The sequence below is a fragment of the Schistocerca cancellata genome, chromosome 8 (assembly GCF_023864275.1).
Source record: "Schistocerca cancellata isolate TAMUIC-IGC-003103 chromosome 8, iqSchCanc2.1, whole genome shotgun sequence".
NCBI lineage: Eukaryota > Metazoa > Arthropoda > Insecta > Orthoptera > Acrididae > Schistocerca > Schistocerca cancellata.
This window is the reverse complement of record NC_064633.1, coordinates 403,832,807-403,857,438: the sequence shown is the minus strand read 5'-3', so window position 1 is coordinate 403,857,438 and position 24,632 is coordinate 403,832,807. Positions and strand designations below refer to the sequence as shown.

At 42.3% G+C, this 24,632-nt stretch overlaps 1 protein-coding gene across 1 annotated transcript in view; it reads right to left on the bottom strand.

The window, feature by feature from the left end:
* The window catches only part of LOC126094973 (neuropeptides capa receptor-like), a 1,057,957-nt gene that overhangs the window by 133,766 nt on the left and 899,559 nt on the right, over positions 1 to 24,632 (bottom strand). Inside the window, exon 4 of the mRNA XM_049909628.1 lies at positions 5,970 to 6,169. Within this exon, the coding sequence (XP_049765585.1) occupies positions 5,970 to 6,169 (200 nt within the window). The remainder of the gene's footprint in view (positions 1 to 5,969; positions 6,170 to 24,632) is intronic.

The window sequence follows — 24,632 nt, the reverse complement described above, 5'->3', positions numbered from 1 at the left end:
TGAGCGCCTCAGAGAGAACCTGCAGAACGTCGTGAAGAAGTTTCGTGATCATACTATTGTAATAGGGGGAGACTTCAATCTACCAGGTATAGAATGGGATAGTCACACAATCAGAACTGGAGCCAGGGACAGAGACTCTTGTGACATTATCCTGACTGCCTTGTCCGAGAATTACTTCGAGCAGATAGTTAGAGAACCAACTCGTGAAGCTAACGTTTTAGACCTCATAGCAACAAATAGACCGGAACTTTTCGACTCCGTGAATGTAGAAGAGGGTATCAGTGATCATAAGTCAGTGGTTGCATCAATGACTACAAGTGTAATAAGAAATGCCAAGAAAGGAAGGAAAATATATTTGCTTAACAAGAGTGATAGGGCACAAATCGCAGAATATCTGAGTGACCACCATCAAACGTTCATTTCTGAGGAAGAGGATGTGGAACAAAAATGGAAAAAATTCAGAAACATCGTCCAGTACGCCTTAGATAAGTTCGTACCGACTAAGGTCCAAAGCGAGGGGAAAGATCCACCGTGGTATAACAATCATGTACGAAAGGTACTACGGAAACAAAGAAAGCTTCATCATAGGTTTAAGAGTAGTCGAATCATAGCTGATAAGGAAAAGCTGAACGAAGCGAAAAAGAGCGTAAAGAGAGCAATGAGAGAAGCATTCAACGAATTCGAACATAAAACGTTGGCAAACAATCTAAACAAGAACCCTAAAAAGTTTTGGTCATATGTAAAATCGGTAAGCGGATCTAAATCCCCTATTCAGTCACTCGTTGACCACGATGGCGCCGAAACAGAGGACGACCGAAGAAAGGCAGAAATACTGAATTCAGTGTTCCGAAACTGTTTCACTGCGGAAAATCGTAACACGGTCCCTGACTTCAGCCGTCGCACGGACGCCAAAATGGAAAATATTGAAATAAACGATATCGGAATTGAAAAACAACTGCTATCACTTAGTAGCGGAAAAGCATCCGGACCAGACGAGATACCCTTAAGATTCTACAGTGATTATGCAAAAGAACTTGCCCCCTTTCTGTCAGCAATTTATCGTAGATCGCTGGAAGAACGTAAAGTACCTAGCGACTGGAAGAAAGCGCAGGTCGTTCCCATTTTCAAGAAGGGTCATAAATCAGATGCGAATAATTATAGGCCTATTTCGCTTACGTCAATCTGTTGTAGAATAATGGAACATGTTTTGTGTTCTCGTATTATGACGTTCTTAGATAATACAAATCTCCTTCATCATAACCAACATGGATTCCGCAAACAGAGATCATGTGAAACTCAGCTCGCCCTATTTGCCCAAGAAATTCACAGTGCCGTAGACACTGGCGAGCAGATTGATGCCGTATTCCTGGACTTCAGGAAGGCATTTGATACGGTTCCGCACTTACGTTTAGTGAAAAAAATACGAGCTTACGGAAAAGCGGACCAGGTTTGTGATTGGATTCAGGATTTCCTAGAAGAAAGAACACAACATGTCATTCTTAACGGTTCAAAATCTGCAGATGTAGAGGTAATTTCGGGAGTACCGCAAGGAAGCGTGATAGGACCTTTATTGTTTACAATATACATAAATGACTTAGTTGACAACATCGGTAGCTCCGTGAGGCTATTTGCAGATGACACGGTTGTCTACAAGAAAGTAGCAACATCAGAAGACTCGTACGTACTCCAGGAAGACCTGCAGAGGATTAATGCATGGTGCGACAGCTGGCAGCTTTCCCTAAACGTAGATAAATGTAATATAATGCGCATACATAGGGGCAGAAATCCATTCCAGTACGATTATGCCATAGGTGGTAAATCATTGGAAGCGGTAACGACCGTAAAATACTTAGGAGTTACTATCCGGAGCGATCTGAAGTGGAATGATCACATAAAACAAATAGTGGGAAAAGCAGGCGCCAGGTTGAGATTCATAGGAAGAATTCTAAGAAAATGTGACTCATCGACGAAAGAAGTAGCTTACAAAACGCTTGTTCGTCCGATTCTTGAGTATTGCTCATCAGTATGGGACCCTTACCAGGTTGGATTAATAGAAGAGATAGACATGATCCAGCGAAAAGCAGCGCGATTCGTCATGGGGACATTTAGTCAGCGCGAGAGCGTTACGGAGATGCTGAACAAGCTCCAGTGGCGGACACTTCAAGAAAGGCGTTACGCAATACGGAGAGGTTTATTATCGAAATTACGAGAGAGCACATTCCGGGAAGAGATGGGCAACATATTACTACCGCCCACATATATCTCGCGTAATGATCACAACGAAAAGATCCGAGATATTAGAGCAAATACGGAGACTTACAAGCAGTCGTTCTTCCCACGCACAATTCGTGAATGGAACAGGGAAGGGGGGATTAGATAGTGGTACAATAAGTACCCTCCGCCACACACCGTAAGGTGGCTCGCGGAGTATAGATGTAGATGTAGATGTAGACAATGCGACCCCACACGTCCAGAATTGCCACTGCGTTTCTCCTGAAACACTCTCCTGAGTTTAAAAACTTCCGCTGGCCACTAAACTTCCCTGACATAAACGTTATTGAGCGCATCTGGGAGGCTTTTCAACGTGCTGTTCAAAAGAGACCTGTCTCCCTGTCGTACCCTTACGGATTTATAGACAGCGCAGCAGGATTCATGGTGTCAATTTCCTCCTGCACTACTTCAGACAATTTCCGAGTCCATGCCACACCGTGTTGCGGCACTTCAGCGTGTTGAAGGGGGCCCTACGCCTATTACGCAGGTATGCCAGTTTCTTTGGTTCTTTAGTGCAACATGTCAGCGAAACATCGTAGATATTGTAATGCGTTATTACGAAAACGATTTTCGCTGAAAAAACATTAGTTCACATTTTGGCCACCAGTTGCGAACATGGCACTGTGAATATAGGAAAGATGTACAGAAATGTTTGCATGTGCGCTCGATTAGGAACACGACGTGGGCAGAAAAGAGGAAACACATGAGAAAGGCATCATGTTGATTTTAATATTAACCGCTGTTTATACAGTTTGTTCAGTATGAGCACCGGAAACGTCGACGGGAAGGTATACCCGAAAAACGAGGTAACAACAGTTGCTCGCAGCACCTCCTGTGAAATCTCAGCAACGTATTGCTGTATACTGGCCTACAGATGAGCTGGAGACCGAACGCGTCGCTTGTAAACGCGTCCTTTTACGTATCCCCAGAGCTAAACATTACATAGATTCAGATGAGATGACCGTGCTAGTCACGCTTCTGTAAAACCTTTGGAGATAAAACATTCGTAGAAGTTTGCATTTAGCAGATCTTTCACTGGAAGCGCGACATGAAGTGATGCCTCATCTCGAGTGAGAACAGCGGTTTCCATGCAGTTGCTCTCTTACAAGCAGGGTTCACATACGATACAAGGAGGTCCCGATAATGTGCAGGTGACACAGCAGCCCTGGCAGGACCTGTGGGTTTATTCTCTTCACAAAAGAGTGGATTTACAATAAAGATTCTGTTGAAATCACAGCACAAGGTCACACACGGTGAGTGAAATTGCTCTTCGCGCACAACAGCACGCGAAATTCGGCAGTTCTTTGTATTCACTGTACCCTGCAGTGTAAAAATGCCTGTCAGTCAACTGAATATAGCCCGACCTCATGTTATCAACTTCGATCCGTCCCAGACAACGATGAGCAAATTCAGAACGTTGATGCGAATCATGAGGTTTCAGTTCCTGCACCGTCTTGATCTTGTACAGGCAACGGTGTAAAATAGACCGCAAAACTTCCCGTACCGTTGGCCATGAGATGGACAATTCTCGTGATACTACACGAGAGCTAACACTACCCGGGATAAATGATGTATGGACAGTTACAGCAACAACAACTTCGCCTATAACTTCAACCAAGACAGGACGCCCTCCTCATCCAGGAGCCACACCAAACTCACCTGTGTTACCGAATTTTGTTATCATCTTCTTTAAGCCATCCAATGACATCTGACGGACAACGAATTTTTGAAACGAAGTTCCGAGCATTTCAGCTAGTTATATGTTCACCTGAAGATGTGGCTCTTACTGCCACGAAACCGGTAGTGGTCCAATAATAAAGGACTGAAAACAGTTAAAGCGCTTTATTAATAACCAAGATGAATACCCAAAACGGCTGGGCATCTCCTCAGACTTCTCAGCCAACGATGCACCCTCAATGTAGCTTTGTGTTTGCTGCCGTTCACTAACGGTGCAAAATTTCTCCTCTCGATACCCACGCTGTTCACACATGTTATGGCTAGTCAAATGACCTCACATCTTCATACAAACAGAGTACACCGCCAGGTTTTCGCCTGGTGGCAAAAACTGGGAACTATTTTTCTTGCGTGAATCGGTTTCGCTTTAACGAATTAGCACAACCGTTAGAGGCCATACGGTAGCTACAGCCCACACTGAATCCCTGTGAGTACATGCGCTTTAATTACAGCCAGTCCCTATTACTCTAACTCAGCGAATATCACACTGAAGCGTCAAAGACACGGGTATAGGTGTGCTTATTCAAATACAGAGACATGTAAACAGGCAGAATACGGCGCTGCGGTCGGCAACGCCTATATAAGACAAAAAGTGTATGGCGCAGTTGTTAGATGGGTTACTGCTGGTACGATAGCAGGTTATCAAGATTTAAGTGAGTTTGAACGTGGTGTAACAGTCGGCACACGAGAAATGGGACACAGCATCTCCGAGGCAGCGATGAAGTGGGAATTTTCCCGTACGAGCATTTCTCGAGGGTATCGTCAATATAGGAATCAGGTAAAACATCAATTCTCGGACATGGCTGCTGAAAAATATCCTGCAAGAACGTGACCAATGATGATTGAAGAGTATCGTTCAACATGACAGAAGTGCAACCCTTCCGCAAATTGCTGCACATTCCAGTGCTGGCCTATCAGCAAGCGGCAGCATGGGAGCCATTCAACGCGAATATCATCAATATGGGCTTACAGTGCCGAAGGACCACTCATGCACTCTTGATGACTGCACTACACAAAACTTTACGCCTCGCCTGGACGCCTCAGCACTGGCATTCGACTGTTGATGACTGAAAACTTGTTGCCTCATTGGAGGGTCTCCTTTCAAATTATGTCGAGCGGATGTACGTGTGCTGGTAAGGAGACAACCACGTGATTTTGTGGACGCTGCATGTCAGCAGGGGACTGTTCAAGCTGGTGGAGGCTGTATATGGTGTGGGGCTTGTACAGTTGGAGTGGGATAGGATTCTTGATACGTCTAGATACGACTCTGCTGGGTGACACGTATGTAAGCATGTTGTCTGATGTCCAGCAACCATTCATGTACATTGTGCATTCCGACGGAGTTGGGCAATTCCAGCACGACAATGCGACACCCCACATATCCAGAATTGCTACAGAATGACTCCACGAATACTCTCCTGAGTTTAAACACTTTCAATGGCCACCAGACTCCCCAGACATGAACATTATTGAGCATATCTGGGATGTCTTGCAACACGCTGTTCAGAAGAGATCTCCACTCTCTCGTATTCTTACGTATTTATGGATATTCATGGACATTCAGCCCTGCAGGATTCACTGTGTCAATTCCCTCTAATACTACTTCAGAAATTAGTCGAAACCATGTCAAGTCGTGTTGCGGCACTTCTGCGTGCTCGCGTGTGCATTACACGATATTATTGAGGTGCGGCAGTTTCTTTGGCTCTTCAGTGTAGTTTGACGTTGAAATTATCACAGGGGTTCTGTAAAGGTTGGAACAACTTCAGACCCTAGAAATTCCACATCTGACTTTCATTTTCATTGTCGAATAGCACAAATTGTTTTCCTGCGAATGAGTACAGGAGTTAAGGTACAAGTAGAATACTCGTACAGTGTACATAAAATAAATACAGCGGGATGTGAAATGGTTTCAACGAGTTGTGTGGAAACAGATCGCCTGCGATTCGGTCTGCCTGCCGGCCTACCTGGAGGGTACTCGACGTAGTCGACGGTGGTGTAGTAGGCGAAGGGGACGGCGGACACGAAGGCGATCATCCAGAGCACGGCGATGATGCCGAGCGCGCTGTGCAGGCCCTTCATCGTGTACGAGTAGATGGGGTAGCAGATGGCCAGGTAGCGCTCCAGGCTGAACGCCACGATCGTCAGCACCGACACGTACGACGACCTGCAAAGCACCGCGCCTGTTTAGTCCACTTACTTAATTACTTATACTTGGCTAATCTAAGGAGTCGCTTACGCTGAACCATGCATTCTTCATATTTTACCTTGTATTCGCTATTACCTACTTATGATAAGAATTTTCACATCAGTTATGGAACCTAAGTCTTGGAAACAGTTTTACAGCAAAAATTCAAACCTTAATAGATAGAATACATATATATATTTAGTTTAATTTTTTATGTGAGAATCTATACTCCTACATAAAGACAAGTCCTAGTTTAACGTTGTTACCAAATATATCGAAAAGTTCTTGAGCGTTTTACACCAAATTTTTACACTATACCCTCATAAACGTTCAGAAGGACATTTCTAAAAATATGCAGTATAAAAAATATACACTGGTGGCAAAAATCGTAACAAAAAACTGCTTAATATACAGATAGAACTTCATGAATATATTTGTCTAAGTAGCAAGTGTAAGTGGTTAGAATTGTAAGGTCACAGGTTAATTTAAGTAAGAAATAAGCCATTGCAGATGTGAAATGCTGCTACATTAACAACGGGTGTAACCGCCGGAATGTTGAATTCAAGCTGTCAAATGTGTATCCATTGTACGATTTTAATAAACATTTTTGGAACTGCGATAAAAAAAGTCTTAAATTTTTTTCTTTTTAAAATTCAGTCTTGATCACACCACATATGCTAAAAGAACATAGGTGACCGGTTTTGGTCATAGCACATGACCATCATCAGACCTGTAATTTAATTGAGAAAGTAATAGAAACCTTACTAGATTGACAATAAAGTATGACAAATTGCTTATAAGGATAAAATACAATAAGACTTGTTATATCCATGGTATCCTTCGAAGATGGTAGGTGGAGCACTCTTCTCAGCTGCTGTGTTGTCAACTGGTGCCAGTTAAGTGACGGGCATACGCTTAAATACGAAGATGCGCCGCCAACCTCTTCTCCCTCTACTTCACGTCAACCAGTCAGAGTAAAACGGTTTCACATAATCGTCACAACGTAAAAAAACGAAGCACAATAATAACATAAAAGTAGTTACGTATAAAATATCTCTTTATAACCATGGAACTACTATTGTATGAACACGTATGTACTCTTTTGTTCAGAAAATCAAAGGACCCAGTTGTATCCATTACAGAAATGTACCTTAAAACAGTACGTAAATATTTATATCACAATCTTAAACTTCCAACTAGAAATATTACGAAATATGACTTCATTTACAATAAATCAGTTTTACGACATTTTTAAAAGTGTATGTAATACCATAGCACTCTGCCGCTGATCATTCCACTATTACATATAGCACCAGTGGCAAATAAAGTTAATATAAGATTGACAGACTGAATCTAGCATAGGTGTATACTTGCAGTCGAGCTACAACTCACATATCGATATGATGCCGCAATGCCAAAGACCTTCACAACGTCGTTGACTTTGAAACCATTGTGGTAGCACCACCTTAGTCCATAGAAGGCACACTGAGTATACATCGTCTGTACAGTTATTTTAAAGCATTTAATTGATATTTTATGCAATATTTAAGTAGTTCCATAGTTATAAAGAGATATTTTACACGTAACTATTTTCATTTTATTATTGTACATTGCTTTTTTTTACGTTTCGACGATTATGTGAACCCGTTTTGCACTGATTGGCTGACGTGAGCTAGAGGGAGGAGAGGTTGGCGGAGCAACTTCGTATTTAAGAGTATGTTCGTCACTTACTGGCACCAGTTGACATCACAGCACTTGAAAAGAGTGCTCCACCTATCATTTTCGAAGGATGCCATGAGTATAACGAATCTTATTGTATTTTATCCTTGTAAGTATTTTGTCATATTTTATTGTCAATCTAGTAAGGTTTTTATTATTTTGTAAACTAAATTACAGGTCTGATGATGGTCATGTGATATGACCGAAACCGGTCACCTATGTTCTTGCAGCTTATGTGGTGCGATCAAGACGGAATTTTAAAAAGAAAATTTTTTTAAGACTGTATCCATTGTGTTGTACAGGTGCCAGATGTCAGTTTATGGGATGCAGTTCCATCCCTGTTGCGCTTCGTTGGTCAATACAGAAACGGTTAACGCTCTTTGTAGATAACGCCAGAGTTCTCGTACAATTACGTCCCGTATATGCTGTACTGGAGGCAGGTCTGGCGATTGAGCGCTCTTAAGTGTCGGCACACTGTAGAGCATGTTAAGTTACAACAGCGGTATATGGTGAGCCTTATCCTGTTGGAATATGGTCATGAATGGCAGCACAAGTGGTCGAGTATCCAGACTGATGTACAAATTATCGCTCTTGCTGTCATTCGATATCGCACCCCAGACCATAACTCCAGGTGTAGGTCCAGTGTGTCTTACATGCTGAAAGGTTGGCTTCAGGACCTCAAATGGCCTGCTCCTAGACAACACATGGCCATCACTGGCATTGAGGCACAGCAATCTTCCATCAGAAAACAAAACGAACACACACCCCACCCTACAATGAGCTCTGGCTTGACACCACTGAAGTCGCAAGTGGCGGTCGTTTGCAGTCAGCGTCTCTCGCAGAACTGTCCTTGAATTAATCGGTGTGTAAGAGTTCGTAGTGTCACGCTGGTGCCAACCGCTGCTCATATTGGTGCTGCAAATACAGCACGATGGGCTAGAGCTACACGCCTAACTGCATTGTCCTCCCTCTCGATAGTGTCACGTAGCCGTCAAGAGCCCTGTCTTCCGCTGACCGTACATTTGTTTTGTCACCACTGTCAGCAATCACATACAGTGGCAACATTCCTGCCACGTATTCATCCAGTATCGCAGAACGAACATTCAGCTTGTCGTAGCCCTAATACACGACCTCGATCAAACTCAGTGAAGTGTTGATAATGGCGTCTTTGTCACCTTAAAGGCATTCTTGAGTGTCAAAAACTCACCCTGTCTAGTCTCAAACGTAACAAACGATCACCACTTTTACTGCATGTATTTAAGTGAAGCCTAAATTGCATCCTCATAAGGCGCCAATTCCGAATAGACGCGATCTTTCAAGTGTTGAAACATACCTACCAACTTTTGTTTCTATTGCACAATTCCATCTTGGTGTTACGACTTTCCTTCAAAACCATGATTCAAATGGCTCTGAGCACTATGGGACTCAACAACTGAAGTCATCAGTCCCCTAGAACTTAGAACTACTTAAGCCTAACTCACCTAAGGACATCATACACATCCATGCCCGAGGCAAAATTCCAGCCTCGACCGTAGCGGTCGCGCGGTTCTAAACTGAAGCGCCTAGAACCGCTCGGCCACGCCGGCCGGCCGAGTTTCCTTCTCTCAACATACATGTACGCTGTATGAAGATGAAATGTTTTTAAGAAAACCTCGAAAAATTGTTTACTGATTTATTTCTAGTTCTCACATGACACTCTTAGATCATTCTTATAGGCGTAGGATACATATTTTTTGTGTGTATAGAATATGAAAATATCTATAATAAACACCGACCAGCGAGAACATTATGCTCAACGACCTACTATCGATATAAACCCGTTCAGGGGCTAGCAGCGTCACCTGGCAAGGAAAGACTGCTAGTCAATCATGCACGGTGCATGTAGTACCGGTGAGTGCGCTGTCCAAGTTCAGAATGGGGAAGGCTCGCCATCTACCTGCAGATTGTGATGGCCCGAAGGCTCGACAGGAGCATTTTGGAAACAGAACGACTTGTAGGGCGTTCCAGAAGTGTAAGTCTTCAACACGTGGAGGGACCAAGGTGAAAGCAAGTTCAGTCGTCGTGAGGTTAAACGGCGACCCCCCCATACAGATGTAGGACGCCGAAGGCTGGGCAGACTGCTAAAAACGGGCAGACAGTGAATTTTGGCCGAAGTAGCATCAGACTTTAATGTTGTGCAGAGTGCAAGTATATCTGAACACTCCTAACGACTGGCCTTCACAGCTAACAACCCGTGCATGTTGCAGTGTTAACGCCACGACTTCGGCAACTACGACAGATATGGGCATGTAACCATCGGCACTGGACGTTGGCGCAGTGGAAGAGCGTTGTATGTTCTTATGAATCCCGATACTTTGTTTATCATGGCTATTAGAGGACGTGAATCTGTGGTCTTCCGCGGGAACCTCTGCTGGACACTTCTACTGAGAGACGGAGATAAGCTGGCGGCGGCTCCATTCACGTGGTTATCCATGGGACTAGTGGGCCTCGTGCAGGGCACCGTCACAGCCAAGGAGAATCGTACACTGGTTCGAGAACCATGTGCATCGCTTCGTGACGATCATGTTTTCCGATGGCTGTGGCATTTTTCTGCAAGATAATGTACCGTGTCACAAGGCCAGAAGCTGGAGGATGGGGTTCGAAGGACATAGTGGAGAGATCCAATTGATGTGCTGACCGCCCAACTCGCTGGATATGAACCCGATCGAATACATCTGGGGTGTAATTGAAGGTGGCGTCGGTGCTCATCGTCCTCCTCCCTGGAATTTACGGGAATTGGTTCACTCGTGTGTGCACATGTGGTCCCAAATCCTTCCAGTGACATACCAAGGCCACATTGCTTCCATGCAAAGACAGTTCGCCGCTCTTATCCGTGCCAGAGGTTGACATAGGGCAATTACGTAGAGGAAGAGAGAGATTGGAATATGTCAAGCAAATAATTGAGGACGTATGTTGCAAGTGCTACTCTGAGAAGAAGAGGTTAGCACAGGAAAGGAATTCGTGGCGGGCCGCATCAAACCAGTCAGTAGACTGATGACAAAAAAAAAAAAAAAAAAATCAGGATAATGGGCATGAAGCACAACATTAGTAGTGTGCAGGTAAGTTGAGAATTTGGGTGTGACTAGAGGCGTGCGAGGGCAGTCCGTGCAGTTGTAATGATCACTGTGTCCGTATGGTTCAATGGTCAGACTATCTGTCTAGTAAGCAGCAAACCCGGGTTCCGATCATAATGTTCTGGCTGACTCGGACATGGATGTGTGTGATGTCGTTAGGTTAGTTAGGTTTAAGTAGTTCTAAGTTCTAGGGGACTAATGACCTCGATTGTTAAGTCCCATAGTGCTCAGAGCCATTTGAACCATTCTTTTGTTCTGGCTGATCACTGTGTAATCAGCAAAGGTTGTTGGCAAAAATCTCGAAAACCTCTTCCTCGATCAACATCAGATTTTTGCTCTATACTCTAACAAACATTTAGAATCACATGAAATAAATATTTTGCTACTGAAGAATGTTCGGGTTCTCTGTTAAAACCAACTGCGAGAAAAAAAAAGTGTATGCTGTGCTGCAAAAGATGACAGTTTAATGTTTCGTTATCTTTCTAGCAGGCAGTTTATCTTCGATATCAGAGTACTTACAGCCACTGGACAATACTCTTCATCGTTATATACCATTTTAAATAAACTTTATCGATTAATAACGTGATGTTTCGTGTTTTTCCTCTCAGTCTGTTCAAACAGAAGACGGGGAAGTTGTGATTGTGACTTATCGGCTTATGATCAGAATGCTACTATGGAATCGGAATCGTCCAGACTTTGTAATACTACACATTTTCACGTTAAAATCATGCAAAATACTGTCACTGAAACTACTATTCTCACGGTTCCAGCAGCTAGAGAGGTTGCGCTCTCTTACGCCCTATGCCAATTATCACACCTGATTTACCCATTCATTTGAAATGACTTCAGTTCCCTATTAAGGTTTTCTTTTTGAAACACCAATAGACAAGACTGGAAGTCAAAGAGAGGTGGAAAAAGCAAATAGAGAGTGATGGGAGAGGGAATGAACATAGGGAGGGGAAGGAAGAAATGAACTGAGAAGAGGGGTGGAGGATATTAACAGAAAGTGGATGAAGGAGGTGGTGGACGAGAACGGAAGGAGGAGGAGGTGATGGATAAGGAGAGGGGAGAGGAGAGAGCAGGACGTACATCCCATTCCCATCCATATTTAGCAATTGGCGCGTTCGTTAGTAGATTTGTAAACATAAATTTCAGGGGTACACATTCAGAATTCGTGCCGTGCCTATTGTGAAAGTGACAGATGTGATGTGAGAGAAGAATATGACTAATGATAATGATGATGTGATGAGTATGGTGACGGAATTTTCGCATACTAAGAGCATACAAGGAGTGATTTATGCATTAGTTGGGAAAAAACTTCCAATATCGAAAATGGAATAAATAAGTCTTTATTACTGACAACACGTTTCTACAATAGTAACTGTCACTTTCTGATCCGTAACATATTGCATGTAGATTGCCTATATCTCCTATTATGGTGTATGAAAAACTATTTGGGAAAAAAAAATTTTACTTTAAAAGCACTGTACATTTACAGGGCTATTACAAATGATTGAAGCGATTTCATAAATTCACTGTAGCTCCATTCATTGACATATGGTCACGACGCACTACAGATGCGTAGAAAAACTCATAAAGTTTTGTTCGGCTGAAGCCGCACTTCAGGTTTCTGCTGCCAGAGCGCTCGAGAGCGCAGTGAGACAAAATGGCGACAGGAGCCGAGAAAGCATATGTCGTGCTTGATATGCACTCACATCAGTCAGTCATAACAGTGCAACGACACTTCAGGACGAAGTTCAACAAAGATCCACCAACTGCTAACTCCATTCGGCGATGGTATGCGCAGTTTAAAGCTTCTGGATGCCTCTGTAAGGGGAAATCAACGGGTCGGCCCGCAGTGAGCGAAGAAACGGTTGAACGCGTGCGGGCAAGTTTCACGCGTAGCCCGCGGAAGTCGACGAATAAAGCAAGCAGGGAGCTAAACGTACCACAGCCGACGGTTTGGAAAACCTTACGGAAAAGGCTAAAGCAGAAGCCTTACCGTTTACAATTGCTACAAGCCCTGACACCCGATGACAAAGTCAAACGCTTTGAATTTTCGGCGCGGTTGCAACAGCTCATGGAAGAGGATGCGTTCAGTGCGAAACTTGTTTTCAGTGATGAAGCAACATTCTTTCTTAATGGTGAAGTGAACAGACACAATGTGCGAATCTGGGCGGTAGAGAATCCTCACGCATTCGTGCAGCAAATTCGCAATTCACCAAAAGTTAACGTGTTTTGTGCAATCTCACGGTTTAAAGTTTACGGCCCCTTTTTCTTCTGCGAAAAAAACGTTACAGGACACGTGTATCTGGACATGCTGGAAAATTGGCTCATGCCACAACTGGAGACCGACAGCGCCGACTTCCATCTTTCAACAGGATGGTGCTCCACCGCACTTCCATCACGATATTCGGCATTTCTTAAACAGGAGATTGGAAAACCGATGGATCGGTCGTGGTGGAGATCATGATCAGCAATTCATGTCATGGTCTCCACGCTCTCCCGACTTAACCCCATGCGATTTCTTTCTGTGGGGTTATGTGAAAGATTCAGTGTTTAAACTTCCTCTACCAAGAAACGTGCCAGAACTGCGAGCTCGCATCAACGATGCTTTCGAACTCATTGATGGGGACATGCTGCGCCGAGTGTGGGAGGAACTTGATTATCGGCTTGATGTCTGCCGAATCACTAAAGGGGCACATATCGAACATTTGTGAATGCCTAAAAAAAACTTTTTGAGTTTTTGTATGTGTGTGCAAAGCATTGTGAAAATATCTCAAATAATAAAGTTATTGTAGAACTGTGAAATCGCTTCCATCATTTGTAATAACCCTGTACATATCATCAACATTTTTTTCACAAAACGTGTTCCATTGTGACTTATTACCTCATACCATGTTGTCATTATGGTGCATAAAATGCTGCATAGGTCTGTCAAAAATAAAACCATGTATAGTTAAAAAGCACCTTTCGTACCTGAGCATGTTCTCATATGTAGAATCCACAGAGGCTTGTTAATTCTTGAAACACACAGTATAACGTCCATTTGTACATCTCATTATGTTTGATTGAAATGTCACATACGTCATGGATCCACTGAAGCCGAAGTGTACGGCACAACTGGATGAGAGCGAGACCAACGCATGGCGTCTAGATAGTCAGAGCTGGTAGATGGTTCTTATGTAGGTATCGTGGAATCAGAGATTAAATTGTTCTCTTTTAACATTTAAAATTACGAACCGTTCCAAAAATGTACTGTTTTTGTACTTTTGAAGGATATTTTGGAAACGTAAAAAATGTTCGTGTACAAAAAACAGGATAGATATTGTAGCCGTAATTTAACAACCTTCAGCCCATCGAGCGAATACGTCGTACTTTTAACATCTGTGCAGTTTGTCTCAGTGAATGACGACAGCACCACGTGTGTCTTTTAATAAACTTCCCTTATCTTCGTGACAAAATGAATTAACGATCGGTGCCCTGTCACCTAGAAGTATGGACAATATCAGTATAATACGTTGATGACGCCGTACTCTGCTCACGCCATAACCGTTACGTTTGAACGTAGGACGTGCCAGGCGTTGGGTATCAGCGCATTTTAACACAGCTGTATCATGAGTGCCAGGCTCTTTCGGGATTGCGTCTCGAAGGTCGAGTAGGCTTCTAAAATACCACTGAATCAAAAGTGTACTAAGATACAGCTGCCACCCCGGTCAATTTGGAAGGGCGGCAACGTGTTTTTGACTGTAGTAACCATCATCTTTCTTTTTCCGCAAATCGTCGTCTAGTGGTTAACGTCGTTGCCTCTGAATCACGGGGTCTCGGCTTCGATTCGTGGTTGTGTTGGAGATTTACCCACTCGGAGACTTGTGTTATCATCATCGATGCACAAGCCGCCGAAATGGCGTCAAATACGAAGACTTGTGCTAGGCAACCGAAGACTCCCAGGTGTCAGGCCAATAACGCCATTTAATCATTTCATTTCATCGTATATACCTTGTTATAGCTGATACTAGGGGGAGAGAACATTTAATCGCTCTCTAGCTCAGGTGGAGTAACAGCAATCAGTGCGAAACTCTGTCACTTAGAATCAATCTTTGCCTTGAGACAGAGAAGCAATAAATAAAGAGGACTCTTAGGTATTTTTAGCCGCCAAGGGACTGTTTTCCCCCAAGCGCTACAGCCATTTTCGTCGCGGTGTGGTAGAATTGCGACTTCGGTTTATCTGTTGACTGTGAATGGCTGTAATGCATGTGTGTATAGTGTCGTGTCATCTTAACGTCATATGGTAAGAGAAGAAAAAGGGTGAAACCTGGCGCTGGCACACAGCCTTGTCCTCTTGAATTTCGCCAAAGGGGCCACCGAGCTTAACGTGCCCTTCCAACCCACAGATCACCCTCAACGGCGTCACCAGCTCCAACTTCTTGAAACTCTGTTAAGACATTTGCAATTTATTCTAGGACACAGGTGCAAGATCTGGCAATCCGGAAGTTTGCTTTACCACCTCCCCTCCCTTTACCGAAAAATATTCTTCACCGTCCAGTTTCAAACCGTCTGATTTCGGGACTAAAATGAGCCCACAGGTGTGAATTAGCGACCTCGTCCGTGGAGAAGAGTATTCTGCCACAGATACAGTACATCTCTCCTCAACCAGTAGCACTGTACCCAGAGGTCTACCTGTGCATGACACGTGATTGTTTGGAAGGTATAAAATGGAGCACTGGACATGCCTGACATCGACGCATATGTTCAGCAAGACAATGCACCAATCTTTTCCTCCCAAAAACATTTCTCAAGGATACGATAAATATTCCACTGGCGTGAATGTGCTTACTGACCGCCATGCCTACCATCTCTACCACAGACCATCCATCAGCCCATTTCAGTGCACTGTAAAAGCCATGGAGCGAGATGTGTGCTTCTCGGACACAGTGTGACCATAGTGGCAGTTAAGCTGCCACCCTTAATGGTGTCTCCTCATTACCTTCGGCATACCGTGGAGCCCATGCCACGCCGACAACCACCATTATCGGTAATTATGAAACAGACTTTCGAAAATGTATTGTACATACTCGTAGGGACGTGTCTCTAATACAGTTTCGTTTGAGCGTGGTAATGTCTAACTTAATTTTCAGTATTCTCCATCATCACATCTCAAATGCTTCTGTTTCCCTATTCCTCGATTTTTCAACAGTGTATGATTAATTTCCATAGAATTCTGCTGTCTAGACCTACCTTCTTAGGTACTGATTGCTCAAATTAAGGCCTTTGACATTTCCTTGTGGAGTGACGTCATTGTCAGTCCTAATCTGTTTTTTTTTTCTTTTATTTGATATCCTCTTTGTTCATCTGTCATGTGTTATTTTAGATCCCTGTAACAGAATCTTATCACCTATTTTTCTGCTGCCCTCCACTCTGTATTCTCTTCTTTTATTGAACAAATCAATAATTTTTTTTCTCCATGAATTCTTCGCACGTAAGTGGCCCTCTGAAATGTCCCTCACCTATACACATCACTTCAAGTTCGGTGACTGTCCTTCATATGCCTTTCCAAGCGTCTTGAGCCGAAATGCGTACACTGAAATTCAATAATGCAGTATCTACTGCCGCTGATAACTTCAAACGCACATCAACATTTCTTAACATCTCAATATCCAGCCGCCTTTCATATTAATCTTTCCTGCCGGGACTTTTAGTTTACTTTTCAAATTCATTAAAGTTTTATATACATCTACATCCCTATGGATACTCTGCAAATTACATTTCAGGGCCTGGAAGAGGGTTTTCTGTTACTCCAATCTCGAACGGCGCGCGGAGTAAACGAATACCTACATCTTTCAGCGCAAGTTCTGATTTCCCTTAGATTATTATGATGATCGTTTCTGGTCTGTTTCAAGTAAATATTGTCGCTTTCGGGGGGAAAAAGTTGGAGATTGGAATTTAGTGTGAAGATGCCGTCGCTTCCATTAATTATGTACAACCCCAATCCTGTATCTTGCCCGTGACACTCAGTTCCCTAATTCTCGATAACAGAAAACCTCTGCCCTTCTTTGAACTTTTTCAGTGTTATCTGTTAATCCTATCAGGTAAGTACCTCACAACGCGCAACAGTAATCCCTAAGAGGACGGACAAGCCTAGTGCAGGTAGTACACTTGTTGCATCTCCTGAGAGTTCTGCCAGCAAAACGCAGTCTTTGGCTTGCCTTCCCCACAACATTCCCAATATGTTCTTTTAAATTTAAGTTGTTTGCAACGGTAATTCGTAGGTATTTTGTTGAATTTACGGCCTATAGATTTGACTACTTTACTGTGTAACCGAAGTTTAACGGATTTCTTTTAGCAGTCATGAGGATGATCTCACACATTTCATTATATAGGGTCAATTGCCAATTTTCGTACCATACAGATATCTTTTCTAAATAGTTTTGCCATTTGTTTTGATCTTCTGCTGATTTTACTAGACGATAAACGAAAGCATCATCTGCAAACAACATAAGATGGCTGCTCAGATTGTCTCCTAAATTGTTTATATAGATGAGGAACAGCAGAGGCCTTTTAACACTACGTTAGGGATCTGATGCTTTATCTTCCCTTGTGGAAACAGTACAATCTAATATCTGATTTCGAAATCTCTGTCTCATCACGTTATAAACTATCTTGCATCATTCCCTGCTACCTCTTATCTTCCTTGCAATTTACTGCAACTGAAATTATTACCATGCTTTAGGAATCCCTATCATTTTCTGGTATCGATTCGTATTTTCGCACAACTCTACAATCGGTCGCTACACTATTATTTCGTTCCAGTCTTCTATCATCACTAGAATTTTAATTCATTTACAAACTGAGTTCCCCGTTGAATATTGACACTCACTTTCTGTATCTATTCCTTTTCAGCTTGTGATTTTGGTACGTGTACCTGAAGAATATTTGTCGGAGCCTGTTTTCTGTGGGTTCTGACGAGAACAGCGCTACCACCCATATGTTTACAGTAAATCACTCAGTGTCATACTTTTCTACTCATAAGGCATCCCCCTCCCGTTATTCCATTTTCCGGTACTTTCGATGTTAGCTTATATTTATCTCACCATAAACTACATCTGACTACCATTTCTCCTCACTGACTACGATAAAATGGAGATTGAGCCTTCGCACTTTCCTCTCCAGATTTTATTGGTTTCCTATGAGATTCAGACTTCTTTTATCCCACGCTGAGAACCTTAGAATAGCTTTGTTCTTTTTATTTTTAAATATTTTTGTCCTGGTCACCTCGCTCTAGGCTTTCCTTCCCGGAGACTCTATTGGAGCGACTAATCTGGAATTTGGTTTTCCTAGAAGTGAATGACTTAGCACTTTTTGAATTACAGATCACACATTATACTTCTGTGAGACAGTGGTTTCCACTGCCTTCTGCATACTCATACCGTTGTTCGTCGAAGGGCTTTTCTGATTCCTTTGTTCTTATGCAGAAGCTATCAGCAGCCGATTCGAGACCAGTCCATCGACCAATTCCCGATTGTACAATACATGTGAGTTATAAAACGCTGTTGCCAACTTTCACTCAAAGGTTTCCTTACTAACCATGCCTTAACACTAATAGTTAATGCTTGCCCTGTAATTTTACGTGTATTCATTGGTATATTTCATAAAAGCCGTAGTTTACTGTTCTTGTGCTGAGTGTAACTGACAAACTATCAGGGTACTCTAGTCACAAACAGAATAAGTAATTACATATCACAGTTTATTTCCTGTATGCCTTCATTGTACAATAAATGTGAAAAACACGCGACAGCAGAACGCATCTTCATGCCAAACTAAATTATTCCTCACACGAAATGTGAGAGATGCTCTCCTGATTACGTTGTAATTCTGAGGGTCATAGACAATATCTCAGTGAGATATTGATGGTAAGAGGTGAACCATTTCTATTAGTTCCATGCTGTTCCGCCTTGAACCCTCCTTACAATTACTTATGGCGACGTATGTATGAAGTTGTATTTCGAACCCCCGATACAAGACGCAAAACGCCTTGAAACCGTATCATAGACAGGAAAGCCAGGGATTCATCTGCATATCCGAGATTCAGCTCACACGTAAATACCTGCGGATGGTTGTGTGCATATTTGGTGTTTCCTCTGATTGACGTGCTGTGAAGAGTTGTAGTAAATCAGTACTGACATGGCATGTCCCACTACTTCTTTCATTCTTGTTCATCTGAGGAACGTGTACTGAAAGTTTGGCCGTTTATTCATCTTACATTATATATAACGTTAAAATAATATTATTGATTGAATTACATTTCACAAATTTTAGCATTTATTTTCAGATAGCTTTTTCTAGGGCTACGAAAAATTACCGTCGTTATACCGCACCACCCTTCTGTGTACGTTGAAGTCGTAACTGGTGCTGAGATTTAGAAATAAGTACAACAGCTATTTTTACTCTGGCACCGGGAATGGCGAAGTTAAATTAAAACGTAACTGCGTATCATGTCATGCCCTGATACTATATATCAGAGAAACCAAGGTGGGTGACAACCGGACGTTCACTGCTTTCGCAGGTGAAAGTAAGAGAATGTGCAGTTCATTTCACAGAATTAATTAAATTTCATACAAATGGAAGAACTGTTATACGGTCCGATATGTGGCTGGGTGAACATGATAATGTGCTGTCACGCAAGCAAAATTATTTCAGTTCGCTGTACACCCAACCCAACACACAAGTATTAGATTCACACGTGTGTGTAATGACCCCTCCACTACACATGCTACAAATAACAGAATAAAAAGGAGGACATTGTAGCTGTAGGATGTTGGTTTAATTGAGCAACAGCAAACTACAGTCATTAATGGCAAGGAAGGATCATGTATAAACAAATGGTGAAAATCGATACATCAGTCATGAAACTTTTAAGGGGTAAAATTTCACACATCAAACTCGATTTATTGGATTTATTGCAACATAGTTCTTTGGTAATTCATTTCTCTTCCTAAAGACCTATTCAGAAATGTATCACAGTATACCATTCACTGAAACACAACGTTATGAATTACATAACACAACATTGACGTTGAGGTTCCCAGCGCCTAGTGCAGGTACTCGGGATAGTGAAACACATCTACGTGCTGACGTTGACAGACGGCAAATGTAAACATAAGCAGAATGCACACCCGTCATTCCGTCAACCATCGTAGGTTGAAGAGTTGTGTGAGCTGAACATACACCAACCACGAGAAGGTAGAAATGCTACTCATCTATGGGGAATGTAGGTTAGTAGAACAGTAATTGCAATACTGTTTTTTTATGGACGGGTACATTTACTAGAGTAGACATACAGTAAAGGCTTCCTATACACTGCATCCACATAACGTTTCTTTTATTGTTGTTGCTGAAAGTAGGCGAAATGCTACGCAGGCAGCGGAACTATACAGAGAGCGATATTCTGACAAGAACACACATTCCCGACCGCTGTTTCTGCGGTTTGTTGCGACTCTTCCGGAAACTGGAAGTTTCAAGCCATGACAACGCAATCGTCCTAGCACTCGCACAGACGAAGCTGCCGAAGTTACTGTTCTCGCTTCCGTTGCTATGAATCAACATGTGAGCACACGACAGCTTGAATACGAGATTGCCATTCCTAAAACCAGTGTACATCGTATTCTTACACGTCACCGGTTCCATCCTTACAATGTACACCTCCGTCAAGAATTGCATGGGAATGATTTCCAGAATCGTGTACAGTTCTGTCACTGGGCATTGCAGCAAATTCTCGCCAACCCGAACTTCTTGTCCATTGTTCTATTTACCGATGAATGTTCATTCTGAAACATCGGACGGAACATGGATTATTGGTCCAGCGACAACCCACGATGGCTTAGACAGGTGGAACATCAGCGTCAATGAAGAGATAACGTTTACCGTGGGATGCTTGGTACTTCAATTACTGGCGCTTATTTCATCAATTCTAGTCTAAACGGCACAGCGTATGTCAACTTCTTCAGACGAATTCTTCCTCCTCTTCTGGATAAAGTGCCGCTAAGAACCAGAATGCTTATGTGGTATCATCACGGTGGATGTCCGGCACATAATGCCTTGCGTGCACGTCTTGTTCTGAACCGAAGGTATCCTGCGAGATGGACTGGTCGAGGTGGAACACTTACTTGGCCTGCTAGGTCTCCTGATCTAAATCCTCTGGACTTTCTTCTTTGGGGTTGCATTGTCTATCGCGATACCAACAACTCCAGAGAACATGCAAGAACGTATCGTACTTGCTTATATTCTCCTCAGCAGGCAGCACTGTAAGCAGTAAATAATTCTTTCATTCAACGAGTGAACCAGTTTATCGGTGTCCAGGGACACTACTCTGAGCACCTTTGAATTTTCTACTCCTGGGCAGTGGTACAGGAGAGTCAAATTCAATTTTGTGTTATGTTTTTACTTGTTTTCTGACTACTCCAGAAAAGTGGACGAGTTTGTGATCGCGGCCTCAAAGTCAGTGTTGTCTTATGTAATTAATAACGTTGTGTTTCAATGAATGGCACACTGTGATACATTTTTGAATAGGTCTTCAGGAGAAGGAATGAATTGCCGAATAAAAAATACAGGGTGCCATTTAAAAAACAAATCTACAACGAATGCAATCTTGCTTATTGATGTCCCTCTGACAGCTAAAGAACATTCGCGTAAAACATTTTGTAATTGGCATCTGGACAAACAGTTATTTAGGGCGGCCAACATGAATGGGACACCCTGTAAAAAAGAATTAAGAAAGTTGGGGTGAATAAGAACCAAGTGGAACAATTCAGTAGATTAATAAGTTACTCTAATCATGAACAACTATTGATTATGTAAGAACCGACACCCTAACTCATTTACGAGGCTTTTTTCTCATATTAAGTGACCTGCAGAGCAATAATTTCAATTAATCAACTGCGTTCGTGGGGAACGAACAGTAGCTCGGTCGGTCTAACTGAAACAGGTGACATGAAATTACCAGAAGGCTCGTTAGCTTGACTCATATTCATAACATTTCACCAATTGTCGGTCGTCTGATTAACTAGTTTTTGTTCTGATTTAATACACCCGAGAGTACGGCTTACTGTAAATAGTCAAACCGAAACAAAAGGAATCAATGACAGTGTGTGAGGTGAATAAAATAAAGGAAAATGGCCACAAAAGATGAACACTGAAATACTTATTTAAACAAACGTGGCATCATTGATCATTCTTCAAGGTATCCACTCATTTCTTAAATTAAAGTCCCTCGCAGCGTTTTCCGTCTGTATGCGAAGGCCAATCTAGGAGACTACTCTAGGGATTTTGATACGGTTCCCACTATTAGAAAGAGTGATTCAAGAGGAAAGTCTGTGCATATTGTTTATTACCGTACAGCAAACAAACTGTCCAGCCGTAGATATTTAGTGCTGCGCATGCGACACCGAAGCGCGCACACAAACATTTGCTTTCCGACACGACTCCATATCGAACCAGATGGCCCAGTTCTTAAAACGTGTACTCACGTTCTCAAGCAATGACGAGCAACACACATTTCCGTTTTTACTAGTTTTCCTGTTATACTTTAGTTAAACAGTGAGGACCAGTCTTCGAATAGTAACGTATAATGAACACGTTGCAACTAAATTTGCGCTAATTAATAATAAAATAACAATTCCGTTGCGTTTTTCGACCTTCACTCAGTCGAAGTTAACGACTAGATAAACAGAAAACGTAAAAGACGAAAGAGCTAAATGTGACTTGGACGGCCCTTAATAAACTAAACAGACACGAAGGTTCGGAAACGAACATCTTACACTTTACGACTTGTAACAGCGACCGAAGGACAAATGTCTGTTTGGAATGTTACTATCTACAAATATTGAGTAATTAAACGGATAACAAACTCGATTACAGTTGATTAATTTGGTAGTATTCTATAATACACTATTATCTTACGGCGATGCGAAGTATTGTATTACAATAAGCATACAGTAGGAGACGCACGTAGCTCAATATGTCTTCCACATTGTTCCGTCACTACTGTAAGAAAAGCAGTACTACCATGGCTAATAATATTCGAAAGAGGAAGTCTGGGTAAAAGCGAAAGGTCTTGAATTTACAGCAACAAAGTTTGATAAGATAGCCAATCAGCAGAAAAGGTGTCTCTTAAACTGATCTGGTTAGGCGTCTACTTAATAAATGGTTACTTGAATATCATTGAACTGTATCAGTGCTGCTCACAGTTGCCATTTTTTGTTTTAATTAGATTTGGATATCGCCTAGTGCTTTTGTATTTTGTCGGAAATAGAAAGTTATGTGCGTAAGATTCAGTCCAATAACTGCTTTCAACACTAATGAAGATTCATTCACTGCACCGAAGATATTTAAAAAGACGAAATAGCCACATACAATTATCGTTAAAATTATCGTCTTTCCAACTTTGTACTTTGCATTAGTGGCAAATCTTACACTACTACTAAGCATTCTTCATTCATTACCTCTGCCCAACTTCCTTATTTCGTTTTTCAATACTTGGCATATATCCTGATGACATCCAAAATCTCTTGCTTGTTCAGCTCTTGCACCTATTTCCATTCAAGATTCATTCACCTACACATGAATACTGACCACTAAAGTAGTTACTTCAGGATCGATTCTACATTCGTAGATTTTTGGAAACCGTTTGATACAGTGCCCATACAGTAGACTGCTAGCGAAACTCCGAGCTTTCAAACAGATTCGCAGATATGTCAATGGCTTTTTAAGTAACAGAACCCATTATGTTGATCTGTACGGCGAATGTCTTCAGAGACGCGGTTATCTTCAAGAGTGCCATAGGAAAATAATACCGCTCTTGCTTCCTACATATGCATCAATGACTTGACGGATAGAACGATCAGTAACCTGCGAATACTTGCTGTGGGAACTCTAGTATATAAGAAAGTATCGTCGTTAAGTGACTGTAGAAGGGTACGGGATGATCTCACCAGATGTCCTATGTGTTTGATGAATGGCAGCTTGCTCACACGTAGACAAAACTACCTCAATACAGATGAATAGATAAAAAATCCAATAATGTTCTAGTGCATTGATGTGGTGTGCTGCTGGACACAGTCTCGTCGATGAAATACCTTGGCGAAACTATGGGAAACGATATGGAATGGAACCAGTACGTAAGGACAGTAGGAGATGTAGACTGTTACAAAAGAAATACAAACTGGTGCATTTCGGTTTATTAAGAGAATTTTAGGAAAGTGTGGTTCATCTGCAAGGAAGACAGCGTATAGACCACCAGTGGGAAGCATTATTGAGACCTACCATGTCGGATTAAATGAAGGCGCCAAGCAATTCCGAGGCGTGCCGCTAGATTTGTTACCGGTACGCTCGATGAACACGCGATTATTTCAGAGATGCTACTTCAACTGCAGTGGGAATTCTCGGTGGGAAGACAACGTTCTTTTCGCGAAACACTGTGGAAAACTAAGGGAACCAGTATTTATAGCTAATTGCGGAACAGTTCTACTTCCGCCAACGCACACTTCGCGTTCGGACCGCGAGGATAAAATAAGATACATTAGGAGTCGTACGGAGGCGCATAGACATTCGTTGAT